This window comes from Danio rerio, chromosome 17, assembly GCF_049306965.1.
Source record: "Danio rerio strain Tuebingen ecotype United States chromosome 17, GRCz12tu, whole genome shotgun sequence".
NCBI lineage: Eukaryota > Metazoa > Chordata > Actinopteri > Cypriniformes > Danionidae > Danio > Danio rerio.
In genome coordinates this window covers 57,862,048-57,889,592 of record NC_133192.1, presented here as the reverse complement: position 1 = coordinate 57,889,592, position 27,545 = coordinate 57,862,048, and the positions used below count along the sequence as shown (strand labels likewise).

At 42.1% G+C, this 27,545-nt stretch overlaps 1 protein-coding gene across 4 annotated transcripts; it reads right to left on the bottom strand.

Moving 5' to 3' along the window:
• Positions 1 to 2,459: 2,459 nt before the first annotated feature.
• si:ch211-168d23.3 lies at positions 2,460 to 27,545 on the bottom strand. 4 transcript variants are annotated; one of them, XM_021467505.3, is made up of 14 exons: positions 27,461 to 27,545; positions 23,854 to 23,975; positions 22,946 to 22,991; positions 22,805 to 22,847; positions 19,702 to 19,767; positions 14,818 to 16,251; positions 11,341 to 11,565; positions 10,789 to 11,263; positions 9,058 to 9,191; positions 8,229 to 8,290; positions 7,816 to 7,964; positions 7,632 to 7,726; positions 5,590 to 5,692; positions 2,460 to 3,371 (listed from the first exon to the last, which is right to left on the bottom strand). In XM_021467505.3, exons 3-14 carry the CDS (start codon positions 22,984 to 22,986, stop codon positions 2,719 to 2,721), a joined length of 3,480 nt encoding a protein of 1,159 aa, XP_021323180.2. In that variant the 5' UTR covers positions 22,987 to 22,991; positions 23,854 to 23,975; positions 27,461 to 27,545; the 3' UTR covers positions 2,460 to 2,718. The 4 variants fall into 4 exon arrangements, with proteins under 4 accessions (XP_021323180.2, XP_021323181.2, XP_021323182.2 ...); XM_021467506.3 differs by having other exon boundaries at positions 2,460 to 3,368; XM_021467507.3 differs by having other exon boundaries at positions 5,590 to 5,689.

Sequence of the window (27,545 nt, the reverse complement as noted above, 5' to 3'; positions counted from 1 at the left end):
GCCCGATTCAGATCCTGTAGATCAGGGATCACCAAACTTGTTCCTGCAGAAACTTGTTCCGGTGTCCTGCAGATTTTAGCTCCAACCCTAATCAAACACACCTGAACAAGCTAATCAAGGTGTTACTAGGTATACTTGAAACACCCAGGCAGGTGTGTTGAGGCCTCCAGGAACGAGATTGGTGACCCCTGATGTTGATGCACTTTTAGTACTAATGATTAAAGTCCTGATTTTTTTGGATGATCACAGGGCGTACTCACACTAGGTACAGTCGCCTTGAACCCTGCCGAAGCACGGTTGCCCCTCCTCCACCCTCCCCCATGGCCTGCACTCACATTGCATTTTGCATTCTGAGGCGGAGCATGCTTACATCATCGATGATGTGCTGTTCAGTTTAATGGGAACACTGTTGTGGAAACTACAAGCGTACTGCGCTAAACCGAACCGCGCTCTGGCACACCTCTTCCAACCGGCCCCGAGTCGGCTAACTGAACCGTGCCTGGGCCTGATTCGGAGCTCACTCACACTTGTCAAACAAACCGGGAAACGTGCCTGGTATCTGTTCGGATAACTTAGTGTGAGAGCACCCTCGGTCTCTCGGATCATTCTAGAGGAGTTTTAGGATGAGCTCTGCACTCTGACTATTGAACAGCTTAATGTTTCATGTTGTGTTGTAGATCTGCTGCTGGGTTTGGGATCATCGTCTTGTTCAGTAGGTCAGCTTTAGCTGTGGGACAAGTGTGTTCACACACACTCCAGACCAACACACTGGTCACACTTCTGCTGATCATCAGCTCAGGTCTTTGATTATCACTGATGGACTACTGTAGTTGTTCATCTGAGGATTTAATTCCCGAATGTTCCAAAAAAAAAACTTTTTAATGTCCTGATATGGAAAAACTGCAATTTAAAACTTGTTTCACGTGACTGTGTATGATTTTTGGGGGTAAAGAAGCTGGAACAGACATCACATCACGTGGGCTGCTTTCACACTAGAGATTATAGTGTACACCTAACATTTCCACTGGGCAGTTTGGTACGGTACACATGTAGTTTCATTTCCACTGTCAAAGGTACCAAAATAGTGAAGCATACCACTTGTTTGGCACGCTTTCCTAATGATGCCTAGCATAACAGTACGGTACTAAAATGTGCAGCATTGCTGATCATGAATAAATCATAGTTAACCCAAGCTTAAACAAAGCTAAACATCTTCATCTTGTGACAAACAGCCGCATGCCAAGAAGAAGTGACAGCGAGTGCGTTAACTTGCACATCTGACTTAAAATACAGTAGTGTGAACTAGGCATAAGGAAAAGCGTTTGGGCAAGTTGGGACGATTCTAAGAGTCTACACCATTTTGGGGCTCCCAGAGATACTATTAGGGGCCCCCCGGACATAACACCCCAACCCCTCCCCACTTTTCACTTTTGCCTGCGACACCCACCCTGTCCCCCTTCTTTTGTCTACATCACCAAACACTGCCCCCACACCCCCACATCTTCACTTTCATCCACGACAACCACAAAATGTTGTCATAGGGCCGGTACCAGCCAGTGGCGCCCCTGGGCACAAGACTACAGTGGAAACCCGTACCAAATCATATTGTACTGTACTTAACCATACCACTCAGTGGAAACCTGGTGTAAATCTTCTTGACGTCAGTTTGGTTCGTTTGGCTGGTGTTTTCTGAACTTCAGTTCGGACCAAGCAGTTTGCCTTGGTACATTCTAACATTTGCTAAGGCAATTTTTATAGTCACATTTTAAGGCTGTGAGGCCATGTGAACTGCACCCCAAGCCACTGTATTCAAGTGTACTCTGGTTTTGGTTCCTTGGGAGCCCCAGAGTTTGGTAAAAAGCGATCAAAACAACCAAACAACGTCAAACGGACTTGAAGTGATCGATCACCCAACAAGGAAAATCTACTCGCTTTTTACTCACCCTCAAGTAGTTCCAAAACTATAAGTGTCTTTATTTAGAAGATGTTTTGAAGAAAGCTGAATACCTGTAACCGTTGACTTGCGTAGTTAGAAAAACAAATACTATGGGAGTAGGTCAGGGGTGGGCAAACTCGGTCATGGAGGGCCGGTGTCCTGCACAGTTTAGCTCCAGCTCTACTCAAACACACCTGCTTATAGATTTCTATTGATCTTGAAGACACTGATTAGCATGTTCAGGTGTGTTTGATTAGTGTTGGAGCTAAAGTCTGCAGGACACTGGCTATCCAGGGCCGAGTTTGCCCACCCTTGGAGTAGGTGGTTATAAGTATCCAACTTTCGTCCAAACATCGTCTTTTGTGTTTAACAGAAGAAAGGATTGAAACCAGGGAGAGTAAATGATGTTAGAATTTTCAGTTTTGGATGAACTCTCCTTTAAGTCCCTATCGAAAGAGTAGTTGTCTTATCATTGACACATTCACATTAAAACGGCATATACATACAGCCAAACTGCACTTGTGTTTTTGAAGTTATATTAAACCCATAGACTTATAAACTGTATTCACAAAAAATCCCAAGGATTCAAAAGCCCTGGCTGATTCTATACACTCTGTTTTGCACAATAAATAATAATAAATAGCACTTTTTTTTCCTCTGGAAAATGAATGGATTAAATTGGTCTCTGCTGGATGTGGACTGCAGGATACATAAGCCACATGTACTGCACAAAAAAAGGTAAGTCCTGAGGCGTTTCCTTTCAACTAGCACTTTTTGTCATCTCAAAGTTGTCCACCTAGCATGCTGCCGACTGCCTGCTCCAGTGCATGAAGCTGATGGTTCTTGGTTTTTTGCCCTGCTCCAGATCCCTGCAGTCTCTGCAGCTCCAGGATGCTGTCTATGGCACTTTGCAGGTCTTCGCTCAGTTCCCCGTCATCTAAAAGAGACTCTGCTGTTGAAGCCATCGGCCTGGTTCTCTTCAGCACTGGAGAACACTGCTCTGGAAATAAGCCTTCCCTCCTCTGAGCTACGTAGTCTGGATTTGTCACAGAATCGGTAAGATTCTGCAGATCGCTATCTGTACTTTCCGTTTCCTTGTTAAGGTTCAATTTCAGCTTATTGAATTCACTTTTGCTCTCGTCAAAATTTAACAAAGCAGGCTTGATGACTTGGTCTTTCCCCTCAGTTACCTGCTTGCTGTAGTTTCGCTTAAATCCGCAGACTGTATTTGTGGCTTCGCTTGCAGAGGATCCTGACTCTTGTTTGATAGTGAGTCGGAGCGCTCCTTTGCTGCTGGAGCGATATGTCTTCAGGCCTGGAGGTCTATCAGACTGCAAGGTCCATGACCGTGGAGATGAGGGACAACCAGAAAGGCCAGCCTTGATGGATGATACCGGAGTCGAACTCTTAGTCTGGGACATCAGGATAGACTCTGCTGAATCAACAAAGATGACAAAACTTGCTCACTTCTCACCTGGGCAAAGTACATGCAATCTGTGATTTGTCAAACTTTAATACACTTTTCAAGTTGCTCAAATCAGTCCTTGGAATAGAGTATATCTAGGGCTGCGCAATGTATCTAAAAAGAATCACTATTGCAATGGTTCAAAAGTAACCCTAGAGCTCAAAATATACACTGGCAGAAGTTGAGACAGTTTTTAAACATTCATAGTGTTTTACTATGCATTCCAAACAGGTTACATCACCCTCTGAAGGGCACTAAAGAGAGAAAGCAATCATGACCACAATATTGATGTGTTGATCCAAACCAAACACATTGGGGGGCCCTTTGGAACAAAGGATTTCAAAGGGTATACCGGATGGACAATCAGGTCCCCATGGTCCTTTGCCTAAGAAAGTTGTTTGGTGTCGCACACTGCATTACAGTCTGAAGGGCTCATCTCAATGCCCTAATCCAGACATAGGCAAACTTGGTCTTGGAGGCCCAGGCTGCGTCCGAAACCGGCTACTACACAGTAGGTACTGCATTTGAATTTAAACATACTACTCGGCCATTAGAAAAGTACATTCTATACAGTTTGAATGGAATTTGGAAGTACTACATCCGCCATTTTGACATGGTCACGTGATCAACCTGCTTCAGTTGCATCATTTCTCCCATTCATGAATTCTCTCGCAGGGCGTCATGGGATAGCGCAACATGCATGGGATTAGAGATCTGCGCGGGACTAAATTTTAAATCCCACTCCCGCCTGCACCCGCCAGGTTTTAGCCCGAACCAGACTGCTCCCGCTTACATTCAGCATTTGTCGTTCTGCTGCCCGACCCGCCCCGTTTTCTACCCACCGTGCCCGATCCCGCTAAAGAGCGGGGGGAGAACAAAACCGAAAACCAACCAGCTATACAGCGTCCAGACAGCCTATAACAAGCTGTCTGTATAAACACACACACACATAAGCACCAAGCACACACACAGGCAAAGCGCTCTCTCTCTCTCATTCGCATGCGCGCGCGCACACACACACACACACACACACACACACCGCTATTTCATTTACACACATACATACGCGTACTCGCTCGGGAGTCGGGAGTGATATTGCTAGACGGCCCGCTCCCGTCCCAAATTAAACCCGTTACCGACCGCTCCCATGCTTTATTGGGAATTTTCGAAATTTCGGAAATGTAGACCTCTACATGGGATGCGCACTTCAGAATCTCATCATCCGGGTACTTCTCGCATACTGATTTTCAAATTCTATAAATTCGGACATACTACTCGGCTCGCATACTTATTTTAGCGCACTGCATAGTATGGAAGTATGCGGTTTCGGACGCAGCCCATGTTTCCTGCAGAGTTTAGCTCCAACCCTAATCAAACACACCTGCCTATAGATTTCTAGTGATCTTGAAGACACTGATTCGCTTGTTCAGGTGTGTTTGATTTGTGTTGGAGCAAAACTCTGCAGGGACACTGGGATCAAGTTTGCCTATCCCTGCTCTACTCCCTTCAAAGCTGTCACTTTCAAGGGTAAACCCTTTGAAGGGATTGAGGCATGGGTGTCAATTTCAGTTCCTGTGGGGCTGTAGTTCTGCACGATTTAGTTCCAACCCTAATTAAACACAACTGATCAAACTAATTGTGTCCTTCAGGCTTGTTTAAAACCTAAAGGTAAGTGTGTTGAAGCAGGCTTGGAACTAAACTGTAGAGCTGCGGCCCTCTAGAAACTGACTGTAACACCCCTGCCCTAATCTCTTCGAAGGGGTTACCCTTGGGAGTGACCGCTTTAACGGGATTAGGGCAAGGTTTCCCAAACTCAGTCTCAGAGACCTGGTGTTCCGCATAGTTTAGTCCCAATCAGACACACCTGGGCTAGCTAATCAAGCTCTTACGAGGCTTGCTAGAAATGTCCTAGCAGGTGTGTTGATGCAAGTTGGAGGTACAATCTGCAGGACACCGGCCATCCAGGACCGAGTTTGGACACCCCTGGATTTCCCACTATAGTACAGCCCTATAACAAACCTAAATCAAAAAGGCTTGAGCCAAGTCACGATCTTTGAGTTACTTAAAAATCAGTTTGTTCAGCGTTTAAGGTAGGAAGGACTGATTTTAAGAACAATGCTTTATTATAAAACTGCATCAACTTTTCAATGAGGAGAAGCTTTTGAGGCAAAACCATAAGTATAGTCACCTGGCTCTCTTCTGGCTCTGCGTTTGTCCTCCACCAGTGAGAGTCTCTCGGATTGGAGGAACAAGCGCTCCAGCATCACCATCTCTGCTGACGGGCTGTCCTGCTGAAAGAACAACAACATCTGCCATCTGCCAATGCTCGTATTGCAAAGAAATGTTGTTCAGAATATCAGCAATGATCTGACTATTAGCCTTCGATTCTAAGTTAGGCTCACATTAAAACCAATGTGAAGTATTTCTGAGAATTCTCTCTTCTAGCTAACTTGCGGGACTTAAATGTATTATTCCAGTTTAAAGCTCAACTGTAAACCCACTTATTTAGATTCGCTTATCTTTTATAATGTGTGTTATTTTATTGTTTTATTGTATTTTATTCCATTGTTTATTTTTTTTATAATACTAGTTTGAATAGTTGAGTTAACGTCTTTACAGTCCACTGGATCAGTAGTTCCCAATTCCAGTCCTTGGGATCCCCCACCCTACACATTTTGTATGTCTCTCTTATTTGACACAAAAATCAGTTCATGGATATCTCTGTTATTAATGAGATGATTATTTAAACCAGGTTTATAGAATAAGGACGACATACAAAATGTGCATGGGTGGGGTGGCCCGAGGATTGGAACCACTGCACTAGATAATGGTGTTGAGTGGGAGACAGGTATAAATCAGGGGTGTCAACCCGCAGCCCTGCAGAGTTTAGTTGCAAGCCTGCTTCAACACACTAATGCTGTGGTCACACTAGAGTTTGAGCATACGTAATTCTGTCGTACGGCGCTGCGAAAAGGGGCGGGATTAAACAAGTGGATTAGATGTTAAAAGGGAAGCAATTGGTCCATATAATAAACTTCTGTCCTGAGAGGTCATGTTTTGATCTTTGATTGGTCTTACACAGTCACGTGATGCGATTTCGCAGGTTTGAGTTCACCAAGCTTGAACTTGCACCCCAGTGGACTGCGAAACTTGTCGCACGAGCTTGCGTTTCCAGTCTGACGCATTCGCATACGTATAAATGGAAGTCTATGGGGAGAAAAGTGCAGTGTGACCGCAGCTTTACTTGTTTCAAACAAGCTTTAAGGACTCATTTAGTATGACCAGGTGTGTGTTCAATTAGGGTTGGAACTAAACTCCAAATTACAGGTCAGCTCCAAGTTGGTTGGATGTGAGCTGCAAGTGGACTCTACAAACCTCCTGGAGTTCTCATTGATTTATTTAATTTCTTGTACAAGACATGGGCTGCGTCCGAAACCGTATACTTCCATACTATGCAGTACGCTAAAATCAGTATGCGAGCCAAGTAGTATGTCCGAATTCATAGAATTCGAAAATCAGTATGCGAGAAGTACCCAAATGACTTACTACCGGCGAGATTCTGGAGTGCACATCCTAAGCTATCCCATAATGCCCCGCGAGAGAATTTATGAATGGAAGTGAAGCGACGCAACTGACACAGGTAGGTCACGTGACTGACAAAATGGCGAATGTAGTTCGTCCGAATTCCATTCATACTTTTCACATTCATACTGTATAGAACGTACTTCTCTAACGGCTGAGTAGTGTGTTTAAATTCAAATGCAGTACCTACTGAGTAGTAGGTGGTTTCGGACGCAGCCATGGAGTTCAACCTATTGTGTTTTATTAACATCTACACCTACCCCAACACTAAACCCAACCTCATAGTAACCTGTTGTGTTTTATTCATGTCTACACCAGGGGTGCAAAACCTTGTTCTTGGAGATCTACCTTCCTGCGGATTTCAGTTGCAACCTTGATCAAACCCATCAGAACCATTAAATTAGGACCTGAACCGCACTTGATTATTACAGGTAGGTGAGTTTGATATGGGTTGGAACTGAAATCTGCAGAAAGGTAGATCTCCAGGACAGGGTTGGTGACCCCTTATCTTCACCTACCACAGACCTAAACCCAACCTATATGTGGCATAAATCCTTTCAACCCAGAGGTCACCCAACCTACTCAGTGTAACTCCCTGCCACTCGGGCGTCTCTGGGTGGCAGCCTTAATATTAAGTTAGTAAAATACCTGAGATTCAGCCAGAAGAAGTTGTCTGTACTTGTTCAGCATGTCTTTGATTCGTTTCAACAGAACAACCGAGAAACACTCAAACTGCTTGTCCACTGCACAAAGAATCACACATAACCTCATCAGGATTTGCGACCATGTTGCAAAATCTAGTCAAGTTCTAACTTTCTGATTGGAGTCGAACCTGAGATGAAGTCCGCCTGGCTGGGAAGGGCTCTAGCACAAGAATGGTAAGGCAACAGATGTCTGACAGCATCCTCCACTGAGACAAACGGAGCTGAAGTGTTTGGGTTGAGAACAGCAGTGTGGTCCAAAAGCATCTGCTGTTTAACCCTGCCAAGAACACAAAGTAATTATGTTAACGAGCATCGTTATTGATCAAGAATTCACCGATTCATGATTCTGAGTTGATTGTCGCATAATATTCCTCAGCAGAATTAGACTGAAGACATTATACAGTAAATGAAAAGATGTCCTTTTATCCGGCTCTTGCTGCATGTTGTGAAATCAAAATATGACAAATCTAAATTGAAATTTTAAAGCAAGACCAGGTCAAATATTGAAAGTTATGCAAATAAAGACGCTTATTTCACTTACCTTTGTTGCTTCTCTGCTAATGTCAATTTCTCCTCTTTGAGGTCCTTGTATGTGGATGTTGTCTGGGATGGAAGAGATAATAATTCTGATTGGTCGATACCAACATTCTAAGGTATGTTATTCACCAATAATTAATCGAATAACAGCCTGATCAGGGTTAAAATCAGGGATGCTTGAGATGTTACTTGAGATTTAACCACATTGGCCAGTAAGTTTCCACTGAGTCAGAAATAAGTATGACTGCTTTTATGACAGCTTTATGAAGCGGCAAATCCTTTATAAACCATTTTTTAAAATCATGATAAAATTGGCAAAGTGATTTCAGTAAATGAGGCTTTGTTACGTCAAAACATTTGTAAATTCTTGTCAGTGCAATAGCCTAGTGATTAATGCGTGACATGGTGCAGTAGCACTTCAGGGCATCCCGTGTTCGAATCACGACTTGTGGACTTTTCCCGTTCCTACCCCCTTTCTCTGTCTCCTACTTCGCTTCCTGTCTAAAACAACTGTCCTATCTGCTTAATAAAGGCAAAAATGCCAAAAAAAAAGTGTAATAATTTGTAAATTCATTAATTCTACATGCATAAATTTGGGTAAAATTATAAAACCCACATGAATTATGCAGGTCCACTTAGATTACTCCCCAGGGGTGAATCACTTAACAAGGTTCACTGGGTTTACCTGATCTTGGATCGGCTTTACTAAAATATAGACGTTTTAGTAAGACATTTAGAAAAATGAAAAGGATTAATGTTAGTTAATAGTCTTGCTGTCCTATTTAGCAGTGCTCAACATGGAGTATTATAATTAAAGAATATAATATTTGCACCTGAAACTCCTTCTGAAGCTCTGAATAGGTCTTTTTGTCCAGGGGTTCCAGTCTGGGCTCAAGGTGTACCATCTCTTCTAGCTGGTCTGAAGAAATCATGCTCCTGTTGTTCTTACCATGAGGGACCGTGAGCTCTAATCAGGAGAGAGACGCATTTTAAAGACAAAATTACAACAAAATTATGACAGAAAATTAATTCATTTCATTTTCTTGTCTGCTTAGTCCCTTTATTAATCCGGGGTCGCCACAGCAGAATGAACCGCCAACTTATCCAGCAAGTTTTACCCAGCGGATGCCCTTCCAGCCGCAACCCATCTCTGGGAAACATTCAAACACACATTCACACGCATACTCATACACTACGGACAATTTAGCCTACCCAATTCACCTGTACCACATGTCTTTGCACTGTAGGGGAACCTGGAGCACCCGGAGGAAACCCACGCGAAGGCAGGGAGAACATGCAAACTCCACACAGAAACGCCAACTGAGCCGAGGCTCAAACCAGCGACCTTCTTGCTGTGAGGCGACAGCACTATCTACTGCGCCACTACTTTGCCCTGACAGAAAATTGTTGCTTTAAAAACTATATATGTACATGTAGTGCAAACACAAAGGAATCAATTGGTGAAGTTAATTTTCACAACATTACCACAGCATTATAGCCCCTAAAATTGGCTGTTACTACAAAACTGCAACCCGCATGCATATAATGTCGGATTAGCAGGCTGGTTATCAAACTGAATTAAGTTTCATCAGCATTTTTGTTTATTTTACCGAAGGATGCTTCCTCTCAAATAAATATTTGATAAGGTCAAATTGAAGCCATGAAGTCTGTGGATACACTGTAAACAATCTTAAACACCTGATGAGCTGTAATCTAGCAGTGGTGATGGCCAATCCATTTCCAACATAATCTGCATGCAGTCGGCCAGGGGTGTCAAACTCAATTCCTGGAGGGTGGCAGCCCTGCACAGTTTAGTTCCAACCCAGCTCCAACATACTTGCCTGTAGGTTTCAAACAAGCCTGAAGGACTCAATTAGTTTGATCAGGTGTGTTTGATTAGGGTTGGAACTAAACTCTGCAGGGCTGCGGCCCTCCAGGAATTGAGTTTGACATCCCTGCAGTAGGCCAATCAGAAAAGACCAGCTCATCATTGGACCAATCACAACAGACTGGTTCATCAGAACCACAAAACAGGCATTAGACCTGGGGTCACCAATCTCAGTCCTGTAGGGCCGGTGTCCCTGCAGGGTTTAGCTCCAACTTGCCTCAACACACCTGCCTGGGTGTTTCAAGTACACCGAGTAAGACCTTGATTAGCTAGTTCAGGTGTGTTTGATTAGGGTTGGAGCTAAAATCTCCAGGACACCGGCTCTCCAGGAACAAGTTTGGTGACCCCTGCATTAGACCAATCACAGCCAATTAGCACAACTCAAAGGAGGCATTTGGAAAAAATTATAATTGAGCAACTCAAGCTTTTGGAGACTCCCAAATCCAAAACTTTGATTTTTCGTAATTCATAAAAGGAGCACTTTAAGACATAGGTTCTCAGCTCTGACCCTCAAGATCCACTTTCCTGCAGAGTTCAGCATGAATCAAATTCAGCTACCTGTAAATTTATAGCCATTCTGAAGACATTGATTAGCTTGTTCAGGTATGTTTCATTATGGTTAAAGCAGAACTCTTTAGGAAAGAATACCTCAAGAGCCGAGTTTTGAATGACTTACCGTTTTCATATTGCATGTATTTCAGCATGTTCTCCTGGGTTGTTGGCTCTGTGGTTCTTCCATGCTCGGTTAGCACATGAGTTTGGCCCAGATGCGGCAGACATCTAAACTTCTCAGTGGAAGAAGAAGGGCTCTGACTAGAGGCCGGCCCTTCCTGAAATCTGGCATCAGAACCAAGAGCAACTGACATGGATGACTCCTGCACATCTGGTGCTGAGGTCAGCTCAAAGGATGTGCCGACGGTCCCTACAGAGCACTGGTCAATGGGAGATTGCAGAATATCACTGTGCTCTGAATGATGGTATAATGTCATAGAGCTCTCTTCGCTTTCACACAATGAAGGGAAAGTCTCAGATGCAGTCAAAGCTGTGAGCGAATCCTCCACTTCACTTGAGGCAGTAGAGATGTTATTGTCCATTTGCACGAGTACATTTGTAGCTAAGGACCTTTCGGTGTCTGACGAATTAAGTGTGTACTGTAAACAAAGACAAACGGGGTCAAATGCAAGAGCTAAATAGATTTGAGAAAATATGACAGGACAGTTTTATTTACCTGTTGGGGAAGATGTATTAAAGCCTGAATTTGATGCAAAGGGTTCTGCTCTCCTTCGGGAAAGTGTTGCGCTCCTGGTTGTCTGATCAGTTGTGGGGATAATGACAAATCTGGCTCGGGGGTACAACTAGCATCTGGTGATGAATGTAGTGATACTGGAGAGGGCTGAGGGTGAATCTTTACACTCGGTGATTCCGCTGAAGCTGGAGGAATCAATCTGCTCTCCTAAAATGAATTAAAACACGTTTATTACGTTCAGTACATGATGCATTGAAAAGTAAAAACCAATGCTTTCAAAACTGTTATAACAAATATGATTTCGAAAGATTTTGTTTGAAAGCCTAAAGATCATTCCTAACATTAACAGGGCTAGGCATGTCAAAAGTACTGTCTTGGGTACAAATCGGTACTGAAATTTTTAAAAGGCAGCTGTGGTCTAATGAATAGAGAGTTGGACTTCTAATGCTGCGTTCACACCAGACACGGAACGCGCATCTAGCACGAGTGATTTACATGTTAAATCAATGAAAGGCCTCGAATAGACATACTGCTGCGCGATACACTCAAATGGCGCGGCATGAATGACGTGAATTGCGCAAATGGTGTGGTGCGAATGGCATGGTGCGAATTGAGTGTTTTGCGCGTTTCGCGAGAATCGCTCCAGTTCGAAAATCTGAACTTTAGCGGACATTCAGCCCCGCGTTAACCAATCAGGAGCTTGCTCCTGTGGGGGCATGATTGTGATGAATAGTCTGTTGTTGGTGTTTCGGGGGAAATCCTCCAGCCGACACCAGCAAAAAGTTCATCAAACTGGGCTGGGCTCAGTCAGTAGCACGGCTGAAAGCCTCCGTCAGCCAGGTTTAGTTTCTAGAGGAGTTTATGAGCTCACAGATCTGGATGTACCTCTGAAATAATCTAGTGGACACAGACACGGCCCAAAATGTATCGACGCTGTTTTTCAGTCTTCATAAAGCACATAAACTGTTATTTTCTTCATAAAATCTATGTTAGCCATTTAGCTACAAAGCTAGAGTCACCAGGCAGACAGAAGCCCTGCACGACACACAAATCCGCGTCTGTTCTGAAGTGAATTTGACGTGTGAATGAAGCGGGGTTTGACGCGCGAATGAAACGAGTAACCTCAAATGTTCACACGGCTATTTATGCGCGAATATCGCAATTTATCCGCGAATTCCACATCTGGTGTGAACGCGGCATAATCCAAAGGTAGCAGGTTTGAGTCCCGGTACTGGCAGGGATTGTAGATGCGGCAAGGTAAAAGTACTTTTCACCCTCAATACTACAGCTGAGTTGAATATCTTTAGTACCGAATCCCCAACTGCTCCCTCTGCATTTTCTGCTAACATCTGTGAGCTTCTTAAACATCACTGATTTTCATGCTCAACAAATATGACACAAACTGGATCTAAACATCGCTTCACCGAGCAAGAGTAAATGCTGATACAAGGACAAAGCAAGCATTTGATAGCCACATGTGATGACTGATCAACTGATAGTCCTGGCTTTCAAATGCTCCCACGTCCATATGACTGTTTAAGCACTCAGTGTAGAGCGTCAAGCCAAGTCATATTAGCTCTAATTCTACAAAATGGACTCCACGGGATATTCTGCCTTGATTTCCGTTTGAAGGGAGCATTCACCGATTCACACCAAACTTGGTGTGTGTTATGACAACTAGGGTCTGAGGTTATATGCGGAGTTTTGGCGCACTGCCCCCTAGTGGTCCGGAGATACAAAAAACTTGCTTTTTGGCTTATAACGTCTTAACCTTTCGTCTGAATCTCATAAAACTGGTCTCATTACATCCGGCAGAGCATGCCGAGTCGAATGATTTCTGATTTTTACAGATCAGCCATTTCGATTTTTGGCCAAAAATGCTATATTTTACCAAGATATTCACATATCATTACAAAACATGGTATGCATCTTGGCACAATGATAGAGGACAGTCTTAACATTAATCAGACCAAACATGAAGTCTCAACATCAAACTCTCTAGCGCCACCACTTGTCCAAAAGTTCACGTATGTTTATTATGATAACTTTTGAACCGAATGGGCTACAATCAAAACTCTTTTTTCTTCCAATTCCTTAGCTCAGTCTGATTCAAACGCACCATATGACGTCATTTTCCTTCATAAATTTTTTCACGCTATTTTAAAATTTTTGAAAAACCTATTTGATCGAACTCATCCTAGGCAGTTTCTCCGATTTTCACCAAAATTGAATCACATGATCTACAGACCATGCCAATCAAAAGTTATGGAATACAAGTTGATTAGACCAACCGTTTTTGTTTAACTTGCGATCAAATTTAACGTAGAACTTGCGAAAATGGACTTGAGGCGAAATCTCCATAACGCATTCACCGATTCACACCAAACTTGGTATGTTTTATGACAACTAGGGTCTGAGGTTATATGCGGAGTTTCAGCGCACTGCCCCCTTAGTTGTCCGGAGATACAAAAAACTTGCTTTTTTTGGTTTATAACGTCTCAACCTTTCGTCAGAAACTCATAAAACTGGTCTCATTACATCCGGCAGAGCATGTCGAGTCGAATGATGTCTGATTTTCACAGGTCAGCCATTTTTGGGCGTCGACCATTTCGATTTTTGGCCAAAAATGCTATATTTTACTAACACATTCACATATTACAAAACATGGTATGCATCTTCAACCCCATGCCCTGAAAGTACTCAAAAACTTCTGGAGCAGCGCCACCTTTTGGCCAAAAGTGCTTGGCCCATTAATTGCTGCTTGCAGCTATATTTTTAATTGTATTTATTTATGGAGGTATATTATGTCAGACTTCTTGCTTCTCTTGTAAGAAGATTCTACAGTTAGTGCTGATGTGCAAACCCTTGAATGAAAGGTACAAAGAGAAGATTTCTTGTGCTCGGGTAGAGAGCAATGATGGAGAAGGGAGTAGGGAGCAATGCACACTGTGAAGGGGACCTCACTCACTCACTACCCTTCAGCTTAGTCCCTGATTTATCATGGGTTGCCACAGCAGAATAAACCGCCAATCACTCTGGCATATATTTTATGCAGCAGATAGCCACAACCCAGCACTGGGAAACACCAATGCACTCTCTAATTCACACACACACTCATACACTACGGTTAGTTTTACCCAATTCACCTCTTGTATGTGTTTGAACTATGGGGGAAACTGGAGGAAACCCAAACAAACATGGGAAGAATGTGCAAACTCTATTCCAATGCCTATTGTCCCAGCCAGGACTCGAACCAGCGACCACCTGTGAGGTGACAGTGCCATAGGGCCACACCATGTAGGAGACCTGTCAATTGGAACACGGTTCATGCGTGGAGCTTTTCTAAGGAACTAGTTATCTCAATTAGGTGTGGTAAATAAGCGAGACATGTTCAAATATATGCAGTGCAGAGGAGTGCGAGTACCAGAGTTAAGAATCACTGCTATAGTTAGGACTTACTTGAAGTGTTTCTTTGACTTTCCCTTCATCATCTATGGTCTTCTCAGGCAAGAGAAGCGCTGGATTGGAGATTAGGCTCATCTTCCTCTCAGGTCCCTCTGACAAAGCTCTTTGGTCTGGAGGCACCGTAGGCAGACTTTGCATCACTGACTGACCGTTCACTATTGGTACGGTGGTCATATCAGAAATGAGCATATTGGCATGGTTAATCAGTGTGATCTGGTTTCCTACAGCGCTGTGAACTATTGCATCATGCTGCCCCTGCACTTGTGATGCATAGGTTCCTGCTATCTGTGCTGGCATCTGGAAGACTGTAGGAGGTCTAGACTGAATTGGTAAGGACCCCGACAAAAGGGCCCCTTGCTTTAGAGTAAGCTGTCCAGTTGGGGATGTAAAAATAGGACCGAAGTTAATTTGCCTCGGCTGAACAGTCACAATTTGAGAAGACTCAACATTGGGTTTATTAGACATCTGATTGCTTGGTGCACTAAAAAGACACCTTGGAATGCTGGTAGACTGGGTCAAAGCTGCAGGTGCTTGGCTTGGCAGAAAAAAATGTCTCTGACCCTGAAAAGGATCCTGGGGCTGAAGAACAATGGGGCCTCCCTGACCCACTAGATTGAAGCTGACAGGTTTGCTGACACTCCCTGCGGACTGTGCTTGCTTGGGACCAACAGAAGGGGAGAACAAGACACTCTGTGATGTGTTGGCTGAGATGAAGGCAATGCCTGGCAAAGGTTTCTGTCCTGTTGGCCTGGGACTGATCTGTACAAGCCTCGGCTGGATGTTGACCGGTAACTTAGGCTGAATGGGTTGAGGCATTTTTTGTAACATGACCCCCGATGGAGCAACTGTTCTAACAGTGGAGGTCAGCATCTGGCGACCTATGAGACTCGGCAGGGACTTTTGGATAATCATGCTGGTGCTTTGTGCTGAATTAATAGAAAAGGGTGCCTCGAGTGGAGGTGTGGGGAAGACATTCCCAGGAAGCAGACTCATGAGCTGGGCTCCTGTAGGTTTGAGTGAAGGGCAGCCTGGGCCAACAGCTAATAACGATGGCTGTGGAGGCTCCACTGCGGTTTGGGTGTCCTTTGGTAATGAGATTAAACCAGGGATGCTCAATGGTTTGGAGAGATACGACGTTGCATCAGAGAGAGCAAGAGTTTCTGCTGTCTCAGCAAGACCTGCCTCTAATGCCAAAGTGTCTTCGGTGATGTCTGCCTCTTGGAGACTCTGCTGGAGAATGTCACAGATCTCTTTCTGCTGCTCCACGGTTTGGACATTGGGGTGTTCCTGCAACTCCTCTGGATCGCCTCGTCCCAGTGAGGATGCCGGTGATGCCAGCAGAGCTTCCTCCAAAAAGGAGAGATCCACACAGCCAGATCCAGGAGTGTCCTGAGAACTAGCATCATCTGCTAACAGAGATCCAGGGCTCTGCGGAACAAAAGGTCACAACAACATGTTAATAGACTGCCACACTAGCTGTGCTTCCATCCAAAGATGCAACTTGGGGCTTCAAGTGCACATGGATGGCTTGGCACAGCCTTCACCATGTCAGACAGTGACGCTGACATACACCTCTCAAAAACCATGCGTATCTCAAGCTCTGATTGGTCAGCTTGGTATTATTGACGAGTGAGGGTGGGGCTAAGAGCTGGAGAGGAACGAGCCCATTGGAGTGAGTCCTGTGGAGGAGCTCCATATGGACATGTTTCTTTTGTGTTTAGCTTATGCTTAAAGTTGTTGCACGTCCGTCAGTTCACATCTACAATTGAGCGAGTTTGGACTACTTGTACATGAAGATAGTATTACAGTTATAACCCCTGTGAAGGAACGCGACACAAAAAACATAAAAACCTACAGCCAGCTAGCGCTTCAGAAGTGTTATTGCAGAGCAACAGCTGAAGTATAAATGCACGACTACATGCAATGCGTGAAGTTTATTTATAAACTATTTCCGAGAGGATCACGTGCTTACGACTGCTTGCAGCCGGCCCAATTTCAATTCAATTTATGATTCATTATTCAATCAGACGATTCTTAAGCCACTATAAATACCCCCAAGTTCCAAATGACAGCCATCTTCGTTTTGAAAAATCCCCCCCCTTGCACCCCTACTCCTCCTCCTTTCCTAGATGGATGGCATGGTGGCCCAGTGGTTAGCACTGTTGCCTCACAGCAAGAACGTCACTTGTTTTAGTCTTTACCAAGCCAGCCGACTGTGGAGTCTGTGCGGAGTTTACACATTCTCCCCGTGCTCACGTGGGGTTCCCCCGAGTTCCCCGGTTTCCTCCCACCATCCAAAAACATGCAACTTTAGTTAATGGACTAATCCAAATCAGCACCTTAGACATGCTCCTAGCAAGTAGTTATGTTGGCTTGAGAAAGCCAACATACTGTTAACTACTCTGTCCTTGAAAACAAACATATCTCCTCCTAGGCCGTTCATGCCACAAGGCCCAAATGTGGTCAAAATGTGCCTTCTGCATTCAAGATTGTTGCTATATCTCCTCATGCCTGTAAGACTTATCATTTTGTAAATAAAAAATGTTAAATATTAAATTTTTAAAACCTGGGCATATAAAAAAATTATACAAGCCCCAAATTTGGCCAAAAGCTGTATTAAGATGCGGTAGATTTTGTTGCTATATATTTAAGGTTTATCAGACTTATAGTTTTCCAATAAATAATTTTTAAGCATAATTTTTCTCAAAATATGGCAAGCCATTTTGGACTTAAACTCCATATTCTTTACTGATATGGCAAGCCATTTTTGCATGTATCACCATCACACTTATTCAAGCATTGTATTTTCAAAAAAATACGGCAAGCCATTTTTACATAATGTTCATTCCCTTAGTCCCTTTTTTAATCAGGGGTCGCCACAACGGAATGAACCGCCAACTTATCCAGCATTTGTTTTACACAGCGAATGCCCTTCCAGCCGCAACCCAACACCAGGAATACATAATGTTCAAGTCCAGTTTTTGACACTCATAAAGACTGTCATAGAAACATCGGGGTTGATTAAGATCACTCATATTGCAAAGAAGCTTTGATGTATCATCACTAACCTGTCAAATGTCCCCATAGCAATAAAACAGTATAACCTAGCAACCATTTAAAAATAGCAATATCTCTACATCAGAACATCGTAGGGACCTGGGCATTGGCTTGTTTGACTCATGCTAGCAAATGGGACTTCCTGTGTACTATGCATGGTAACAATGATAATGGAAGCCAAGTGCTAATAACGATTAGCTACATGCTATGAATGATTATCTAAATGCAATAACATATGCTAGAAATGCCTACTAAGTATTAGCATTTGATCAAACATGTACACGAGCATTGCCATTTAGCAACTGCTTAGCAACCACCTAACAATGCCATAAACGCTTGACTTTCTCAAGCCAACATCAAAGTTTATCAATGAACTTTAGGTTCTAGTTATCTCTTAAGAGCGATCACTGTCTGTTCATTAGCTACTACAGCAGGGGGAGTTCTCCAGATCTACCTAAGCTCAAACTCCCCTCTCGCCTTGCAAACGAGAGGGAGCCCCGGGCTCAAGGATCTAATGAGCTCAGGGCTCTCTCTCTGGACAGCATGCCACCATGTGAACTCTTGAAATGCACCGTGGCTCACATCGATCACTCGGCGCAGAAGCATAATTCAGCCTTTACACCAGGAATGGGCAAACTCGGTCATGGAGGGCCGGTGTCCGACAAGTTTGGCGTTAACCCTAATGAAACACACCTGTGATCTTGAAGACACTGATTAGCATGTTCAGGTGTGTTTGATTAGTGTTGGAGCAAAACTCTGCAGGGACACTGGCCCTCCAGGACCGAGTATGCCCATCCCTGCTTTGGACTTTTGCACAAAACTGAAATGGAACACAAAACATTTGCGAATGAAGCAGCGTTTCCAATGGGTCAAACAGAACAAAACTGTAACTTCCTGATAAACTTGAGCCAAATATCAAATAAAAATGGAGTTGGCTGCAGTAGGAAAAGCCCAGCGGGCCATTTTCTTATCATTCATTAATTTTCTTGTCGGCTTAATCACTTTATTAATCTGGGGTCGCCACAGCGGAATGAACCACCAACTTATCCAGCAAGTTTTTACGCAGCGAATACCCTTCCAGCCGCAACCCATCTCCGGGAAACATCCACACACACATTCACACACACACACTCATACACTACGGACAATTAAGCCTACCCAATACCGCATGTGTTTGGACTGTGGGGGAAACCGGAGCACCCAGAGGAAACCCACGCAAAGGCAGGGAGAACATGCAAACTCTACACAGAAACGCCAACTGAGCCGAGGTTCGACCCAGCGACCTTCTTGCTGTGGCGCGACAGCACTAGCTACTGCGCCACTGCCTCGCTCGGCCGTTTTCTTATATAATAAAAGTAGTTCCTCTTTAAAAGACTTAACGTAATGAATGCACAGTGGCTTTTGGAGGTATGAGTTGCTCTTTTAAAGAGCAGACTCTCAAGTAATATAATAATATAATAATAATAAAACTGAACCACTGTGATGAAGGACTGATGGCTGAGGCAATTTAGAAAGACAACATTTCAGATTTTTTACAATATGATCGCTCTGCTAGTTTGTTCATTAATGTCGTCCCATCATGCCCATTTTATCATCACATGATTTGTCATTTTTTAATGTGATATTCCAAAATGCGCATTACAAATAGGTGGATGAAAACACTCCTAATATTAGGCGTACAAATTTACAGGTCATACTTCTGATAATGAAAAGCTGCTTCTGTGAGACAGACAGACATGCACTACTGAGCTCTGGGAGGTCCCAGCTGAGTTAAATCTATATGCTTCTTCTGCTTCCACTGGGAGAAAGGTCTAGACTCACCGGAGTGTCTGTGAAGAGCGATGGTTCTCCAGAGGATGGATTAATGAGTAAGTCTCCACTTGACAGCTGTTTGAACAGAAGGGAGCAGGGATTGGTAATTGCATGGGGGAATGTTATAGATCAGGGGTGTCCAATCTTGCTCCCGGAGGGCACATGTCCTGCAGAGTTCAGCTCCAACACACTTGCCTGGAAGTTACTAGTGAGTCTGAAGACCTTGATTAGCTGATGTATTTAATTAAGGTTGTCTTTAGAGGGGAGTGTCTTAATCATGTGGTGTTATATATATATTTTATTATTCATTTATACCTGGTTTAATTTCTCATTATACCTTTTTGCTTGATATGGGTTGGGGTTAGGTACAGTTTTTATTTATAAGAGTCTTTTGTAATTATTTTTAAATTCTGGTTTGTGTTTGTACCATAGGTGCCATAATGGATACTTGCACATTCACATATTCATATTCTCTTCTATAATACAGTGCATGTTTCAGAAATGAAATACAAAGTTAATTTAAAACACATCCCAACTTACTCTTTTTATATGCACACGCTAACTTACCATATTAATTGATTAATGTCCATGGAAATTTGAATGTCGAATGTAGACTTTGAAATTGAAATAACTTTGCATTTATTTCTGTTGCTCCAAAGAAAACCTCAACATATCTTGAACACAGCTGTGCATTGAAGAGTTGTGGGGGACGAGTTCATGTTTTATAAAATAGTCTTAAATCTGCAGGACAGTGGCCCTCCAGAAACCTCTGTTATGGATCTTGTATTTACACACAAAAACAAGAGTTTTTCCAGACAAAGTCCTTATCCAAGTTCCCTCGACCCCAAAACCAGTCAAATTGCATGGGTATATTTGTGGGAAAAGCCAAAAATACATTGTATGAATCAAAAAATGTTATTAAATGCCAAAAATCTGTAGAATATTAAGTAACGATAATTTATCGTGAAAATAAATCAAAACTAAAACAACCTTTTTGATTAGTAATGTGATTGGTTGCTTTATTTGTACAACTTTAAAGATGGTTTTATATTAATTTCTTACATTTATATAGCGTTTTTCTGGACACTCAACGAGCTTTACACATTTTTTGGGGGGGAGGGGGGGGATCTCCTTATCCACCATTAAGGCTGATTTATACTTCTGCGTCAAACGCCGGCGTATGCTACACCGCTAACGCATAGCCCTTCGCCGTGACCGTCGGCGTCGTTGACGTGCACCTCTCAAAAAATGTAACGACGCGTAGCACAAGCTCTGTGATTGGTCGGCTTGGTAGCACTGACGATTCTGGGCGGGACCGAGAGCCGCGTGAATGGTGCGAGCCTGATGAAGCGATTGTTTACAAGTGTGGAGTCCTGTGAAGGAGCTCCGGATGGAGAGTTTTGTTTTGTGTTTACCTCATAGTTAAAGTTGTTGCACGTCCGCCGGTTGCTGCCTCAAAATAAACGAGTTTGAGCCACTTGTACATCCAGAAAGTGTTCAGGAAAAGCAAAACACCAGCGAAGAAACTCGACACAGATGAGCATTAACACCTTACTGCCAACTAGCGTTTCGGAAGTGTTAATGCAGACCAACAGAGACAGCGCGCTGAAGTATAAATGCACAGCTACGCCCGTTGCATGCGCTGTGGGTTACGCCGGTCACTTGACGCAGAACTATAATTCAGGCTTTAGTGTGCAGCATCCAACTGGATGACATGACGACAGCCATACTGCACCAAACCGCACACACCACCGAGTGATGAAGCCAATTATGATATGGGGATAGTTAGGAGGCCATGATAGACAGAAAACAGTGGGCAAATTTGGCCAGGATGCCAGGGTTAACCCTACTCTTATTCCAAGGACATCCTGGGATTTTTACAGAGACCACAGAGAGTGGTCGGTTTAACTTTTCATCTGAAAGACGACACTCACTGAGCAGTACAGTGTCCCCAATATACTGGGGGCATTAGGACCCACACAGATTACCCTGCTGGTCTCACTAACACCACTTACAGCAGCAACCATGTGGTCTCCTATCCAGGTACTGAGCGGGTGCAGCTCTGCTTGGCTTCAGTGGGCGACCATGTGAGAGTTGCAGAGAGCTAGCTGCCGGCTATTATAAATATTATACATTTTTGAACTTTTTTTTAACTTACGTCCATTAAAAGCTTATTAGTTCAATCTAACCCCAACTTAATTTTGAAAAATGTACCTTTATGTCTGGCTTTCAACCCAAGCTCATTCTGAAAATGTACCTCAATATATATTTCTGGAGAGTGGCAAATACGTCCCAGGAGGTATGTTTTTTTTTTTTTTTTTTTTTTTGCAGTTTTTGTTTTCAAAATTCACCAGAGGCCGCTGTGTACACTTTTACAGATCTCAAATTTTTCTCTCGCGTGCCATTAGCGTCTGCTGTTCTCGTGTAAATCCACCAGAGGCCGCTGTCGACTAGCCTACTGACTAACTGAATGACTGACACATCGACTAACCCACACTCCTCTTTCCCTAAACCCAACTGATAGTGTTTTCCAAAGCACTGACTGACCTGCCTTCCCCCTTCCCTAAACCCAACCGACCGTTTTCAAAAGCAATCCGGAAAAAGAAAAGCCCTCGCCTGATTTTCACCACATTGTCAGATTTCACCACTTTCTCACCCTGTTATTTACTTGTTTATTTTATTTCTTGGATTCTGTTTGTGTTTTACCTGATTTCTGGAACCATTCTTCACTCCTGTCGTCATGATCAACTCCTCTCTGTCTCAAGTCCACCAACGTAAATGGCGAGCTAGCTGGACAAACTGCTAACAGCGTGAAAGCCGTCCATATGGAGGCAAGTGTTCAGCTGGTAAGCGCTAAAAGCAACAGTGTCATACCACCCCTTAAAGACGAAATGCAGCCATACGTGCTCATGGCTACATAATTCACAATCTCCAGAAATGTATACAGGGCTACGTTTTCAGAATGAGCCTGTGTTGGGTGGCCCAATCTAATATATGACCTCAAATTAACCACAGCTGAGGCACATTTTGGAGAAATGACTGCAACAGGTCATCACTAATATGACAAACTGTAAAGATGATGTCCATATAGTGTGTTATGATCCTTTCATACCTCATTTGTCCCATGAAGAAAATCATTTAGGGCTTGAGGGTCACTGTTTAAAATAAAAAAAAAACATTTAGATGTTAACTTGTGAGTGAAACATTAGGAAAAATCTTCAGTGTGAATGCTTTATTAGTAGATGACACTTACCACAAAACATCCAGTAAACACGTACCATCTTCATCCTCCATTTCAACTGAAAATAAAAGACATTTGAGAAACATCTGAGACTATTCTTTAAATATAAAACACAAGCGTGCATCATTGGATATTATTTTACACACAATGCAACATGCCTTTGCTTTCATATACACATTAAAAACATTTTACGTTAAATCAAATCGGCTTTACAAGTGACGTCAACTATAGCATCGATTAAACTGACTTCAGGTTAAAATTTGTATAACCTAAAATGTAAAGGTGGTACCTGTTTAACTCAATATAATAATTATTAGAGTGTCTATGTGAAGATCCAGCTCAAAATACCACACAACTAATCTCTCTGAAACTGACCCGTTTAGGCTTTGGTGACTGTCGCTTTAAATGCAAATGAGATTGTGCTCTTTATAGAAGAGGGCGGAGCTACAAATGCCTGTGTGTCAGCATAGTGGCAGGTTCAAAAACAAGACTGATGTCTTATGCTAATGAGGGAGAGATGGTTACTAGTGGGCGGGGCTTTCCCCCTCTGATGACACGTACAAAGAGGGAATGTCAATCAAATTATTTCTGCAGACTGTTCTTATCAAGTCTGATTATAAACAACACAATTAATACATGTTTACCGTTAGAAGCTGCTTATATTCACACACTTCTGCAACACAACTGTGTTTAAACCCCTTATAAACGTGATTTCCACATAATAGGTCCCCTTTAACATAAAACATTAAGCTAAAAAACATGATTAAGTGTAATAAGTTGTGTAAAGTTATTTATATGTAACATAAAAAACAGAGTTCAAGTGTCTCTGAATGTAAATATAGCGCAGTAGGTGTGTATTGAATGTGATAATGTCATGTCATTCTTGTGCAGTAATCTGGGTGTTGTGAAGGAAACCACACCTGGTTTTATGGTGGCTCCATTCAGAGAGTTGGGGGAGACTTCACTGACTGCATTTCATTGAGTGGCTGAGAGGAAACACACACACACTTGAACACTCTCTTCAGTGAGGACATCACGAAGTCTGCGGGATTTGAGAATGACAACATGATAGATTTATATATATATATATATATATATATATATATATATATATATATATATATATATATACACATACACACACACACACACACACACACACACACACACACACACACACACACATATATATATATATATATATATATATATATATATATATATATATATATATATATATATATATATATAAGTAATACGCATTAAACAATACTATAGTAACATCTGCCAGTTTTTCAGGACTGAAGGTGAGTAAATCAGCCTTTATATTTTGAATTACAAATTTTATTCATTTATTGTGGAGTCTAATGATTCTTCAAATTGTTTTTTGTTTATGTATTATGTATTTTTATGTATTTTATATATATATATATATATATATATATATATATATATATATATATATATATATATATATATATATATATATATATATTACCTGACAAAAGTCTTGTCGTGGATGTCAGTTGTAGAAGCAACAAATAATAACTTGACTTCTAGTTGATCATTTGGAAAAGTATCAGAAGGTGGATTTTAATAATCATCTGTTGATCTGCATCCCAATCATCACCAATACTGCAGAGGACCCACTGGAACCAGCATGGAGCCAAGATTCTCACAGAAATCAGTCAAGTTGGTGAAGGAGAAATCATGGTTTGGGGTTACATTCAGTATGGGGGCGTGCGAGAGATCTGCAGAGTGGATGATCAACATCAACAGCCTGAGGTATCAAGACATTTGTGCTGCCCATTACATTACAAACCACAGGAGAGGGACAATTCTCCAGCAGGATAGCGCTCCTCATAATTTAGCCTCCACATCAAAGCTCCTGAAAGCAAAGAAGCTCAAGCTGCTCCAGGATTGGCCAGCCCAGTCACCAGGTATGAACATTATTGAGCATGTCTGAGGTAAGATAAAGGAGGAGGCATTGAAGATGAACACAAAGAGTCTTGATGAGCTCTGGGAGTCCTGCTGAACGCTTTCTTCTTCATTCCAGATGACTTTATTAATCAGTGATTTGAGTCATGTCAGAGATGTATGGATGCAGTCCTCCAAGCTCATGATGGAGTCAGACACAATATTCATTCTGTCTCCACTGCAGCAGGACTTGATATTCTATACTGGACATTATTTCTGTTCAGTGATGAGACTTTAGTCTGAGCAGAGTCAGATCTTACTGTCCTAATCAAATCATTAATAATCAAGGCATGATCAGATTTTATTGTGCTCAAATCAGCGTCATCTAGAGGCCTTTACCTTGCATATGAGCCACTTCTGACACCAAATGATCAATTAGAAGTCAACTTATTATTTGTTGTTACTAAAACAAAAGTCTCTTCAAGGAAAGTCATTTCACTCAGTGGCCATCTTCGAAACGCCTCTTGGGCAGTATGCCTGGGCATTCTGTTTGAATGGGAAAACATCAAATTCTCCAAAACTGCTTGCCAGTTGTCTGGTCTGAGCCCCTCCCCCGGAGATTTGTCATTCTATAGCAATATCTGATTGGTTTCTGTACTAAAAGGTGAGGCTTCATTCGCCATATTGCGATTGCTGATTGGCTCCTGTACTAAAAGGTGAGGCTTCATTTGCCATATTGACTGTTACACTTTTGCCCATTCAAAAGTATTTGAGTGACATATCTTGTGTATTCTATAATCTTTACTAAAACCTGGATAGGGTACAAGACTTTTGTCAGGTAGTGTAAGAATTTACTGGAATTTTCCCCCTTTATTTGGAGCGTACATGTTATGTTTTTGTTTCTATTGGATGCCTGAATTTTTTGGGGACAAATAAAGTATTAAACTTATCTAAAGTAAACATCTCTACAAGTGATAAGACAGTTCAGAGTAGAAAACTTGAGTTTTGGGTCATTTGTTTATATTACTATAGCTGTCCTGTTACCATAGCAACTGCAGAATCACCACAACTGATTAATTACTATAGTTGTTCTGTTACCACCATAGCAACTGTAGAATCACCACAACAGATTTATTACTATAGCTGTTGTGTTGCCATAGCAACTGTAGAATCACCACAACAGATTGCTATAGTTGTCCTGTTACCGTAGCAACTGTAGAATCACCTCAACAACAGATTTATTACTATAGCTGTTGTGTTGCCATAGCAACTGTAGAATCACCACAACAGATTGCTATAGTTGTCCTGTTACCATAGCAACTGTAGAATCGCCATAACAGATTAATTACTATAGTTGTTGTGTTACCATAGCAACTGTACAATCACCACAACAGATTACTATAGTTGTCCTGTTACCATAGCAACTGTAGAATCACCACAACAGATTATTTACTATAGTTGTCGTGTTGCCATAGCAACTGTAGAATCCCCCCAACAGATTAATTACTAAAGTTGTTGTTACCCTAGCAACTACAGAATCCTCACAACAGATTACTTCAATTACTTTACTATAGTATGGTTCAAAACACTATTTAGTATTTACAATTAATTACAAAGGCAAACTCATATTGAACTGAAAGTGACTGAATTCTCCTGATTATTTTGTATTTATACGTTTATATATTTATTTACATTCTATTCATTTATTTATTTTGGAATCATTAGACTCTGTTTTATTGTTGCATCTGAAAATTTGCATATTTATGACAGTAATGACTTGAATAAGCAATATTTTATATATTTCTCTCTCTCTCTCTAAGCAGTATTTTTTTTTTTTCCTAATTTTTCTTTCAGTATTTGTAGTGTACATGTGTTTTGATTCATGTGTTTTATGTGGATGCTATTGAAATGATCTTTGGGATAAATAAAGTATTACTTTAGCTTCTACTACAGTAAACTGTGATGTATTGTAGTATAATATACCCTAGTTGTAGAAAACTACAGTATTGGGTCATTTGTTTATAATACTATAACTGGTGGGTTGCCATAGCAACTAAAGAATCCACACTAGTACACTTCAAGAACACTACAGTGTTTACCATGAATGACTATAGTATTAGTGCACGTTTCTTAGGAATTGGCCTTTATAAACAAGACACAGTGTACAACCATAACCCTTCAATAATATAAGGCAGCCATTTAACCGTGTATTTATTTACATTTTTCTGCAATATACATAATGTAACGCCAGTTATGTAATCCCTGGAACAGGCTAATATCAGAATAGCTAACATTGCTGCAGACTGACACCTTGAAAACAACCCACAGCTAATAGAGAAATATTCTATTGACTTCCATTGAATTCCCGTTCTCCTGAATTCTCCATTGACATTGAGTCGCATTGTGCGTGGATGCGTTTACCCATTTACACCCGCAAAACACGCACTGTACATTTAATGCAAGATATAACTATAGCCTATTTCTGCAACAACAACCACCACAAATCATGTTCCCAGGTATGAGGAGCACAAAGCGCGCTCATGTAACGCAGCGCTGTAACGCGCTTATTCTAATGCGGCATTTAATGCGGGAAAACGCAGAGCAACTCACCCTCGCCTTTGTGCGTTTTTATTGTCCTTCCAGACGGGCCTGTGCGGCATCCATCCCCGCACACATGCTGATGGAGGAGGAGGAG

What these genes read in the sequence shown, in the direction of transcription:
- si:ch211-168d23.3 (XM_021467505.3), bottom strand. Translation starts at nt 22,986, where the DNA reads ATGGAGGATGAAGATGGTACGTGTTTACTGGATGTTTTGTG. An exon ending in TAATACATCTTCCCCAACAG is followed by an intron (nt 11,264 to 11,340) that starts GTAAATAAAACT and finishes CTTTGTTTACAG; the next exon opens with TACACACTTAATTCGTCAGA. An exon ending in AGCTTCAGAAGGAGTTTCAG is followed by an intron (nt 8,291 to 9,057) that starts GTGCAAATATTA and finishes CTTCCATCCCAG; the next exon opens with ACAACATCCACATACAAGGA.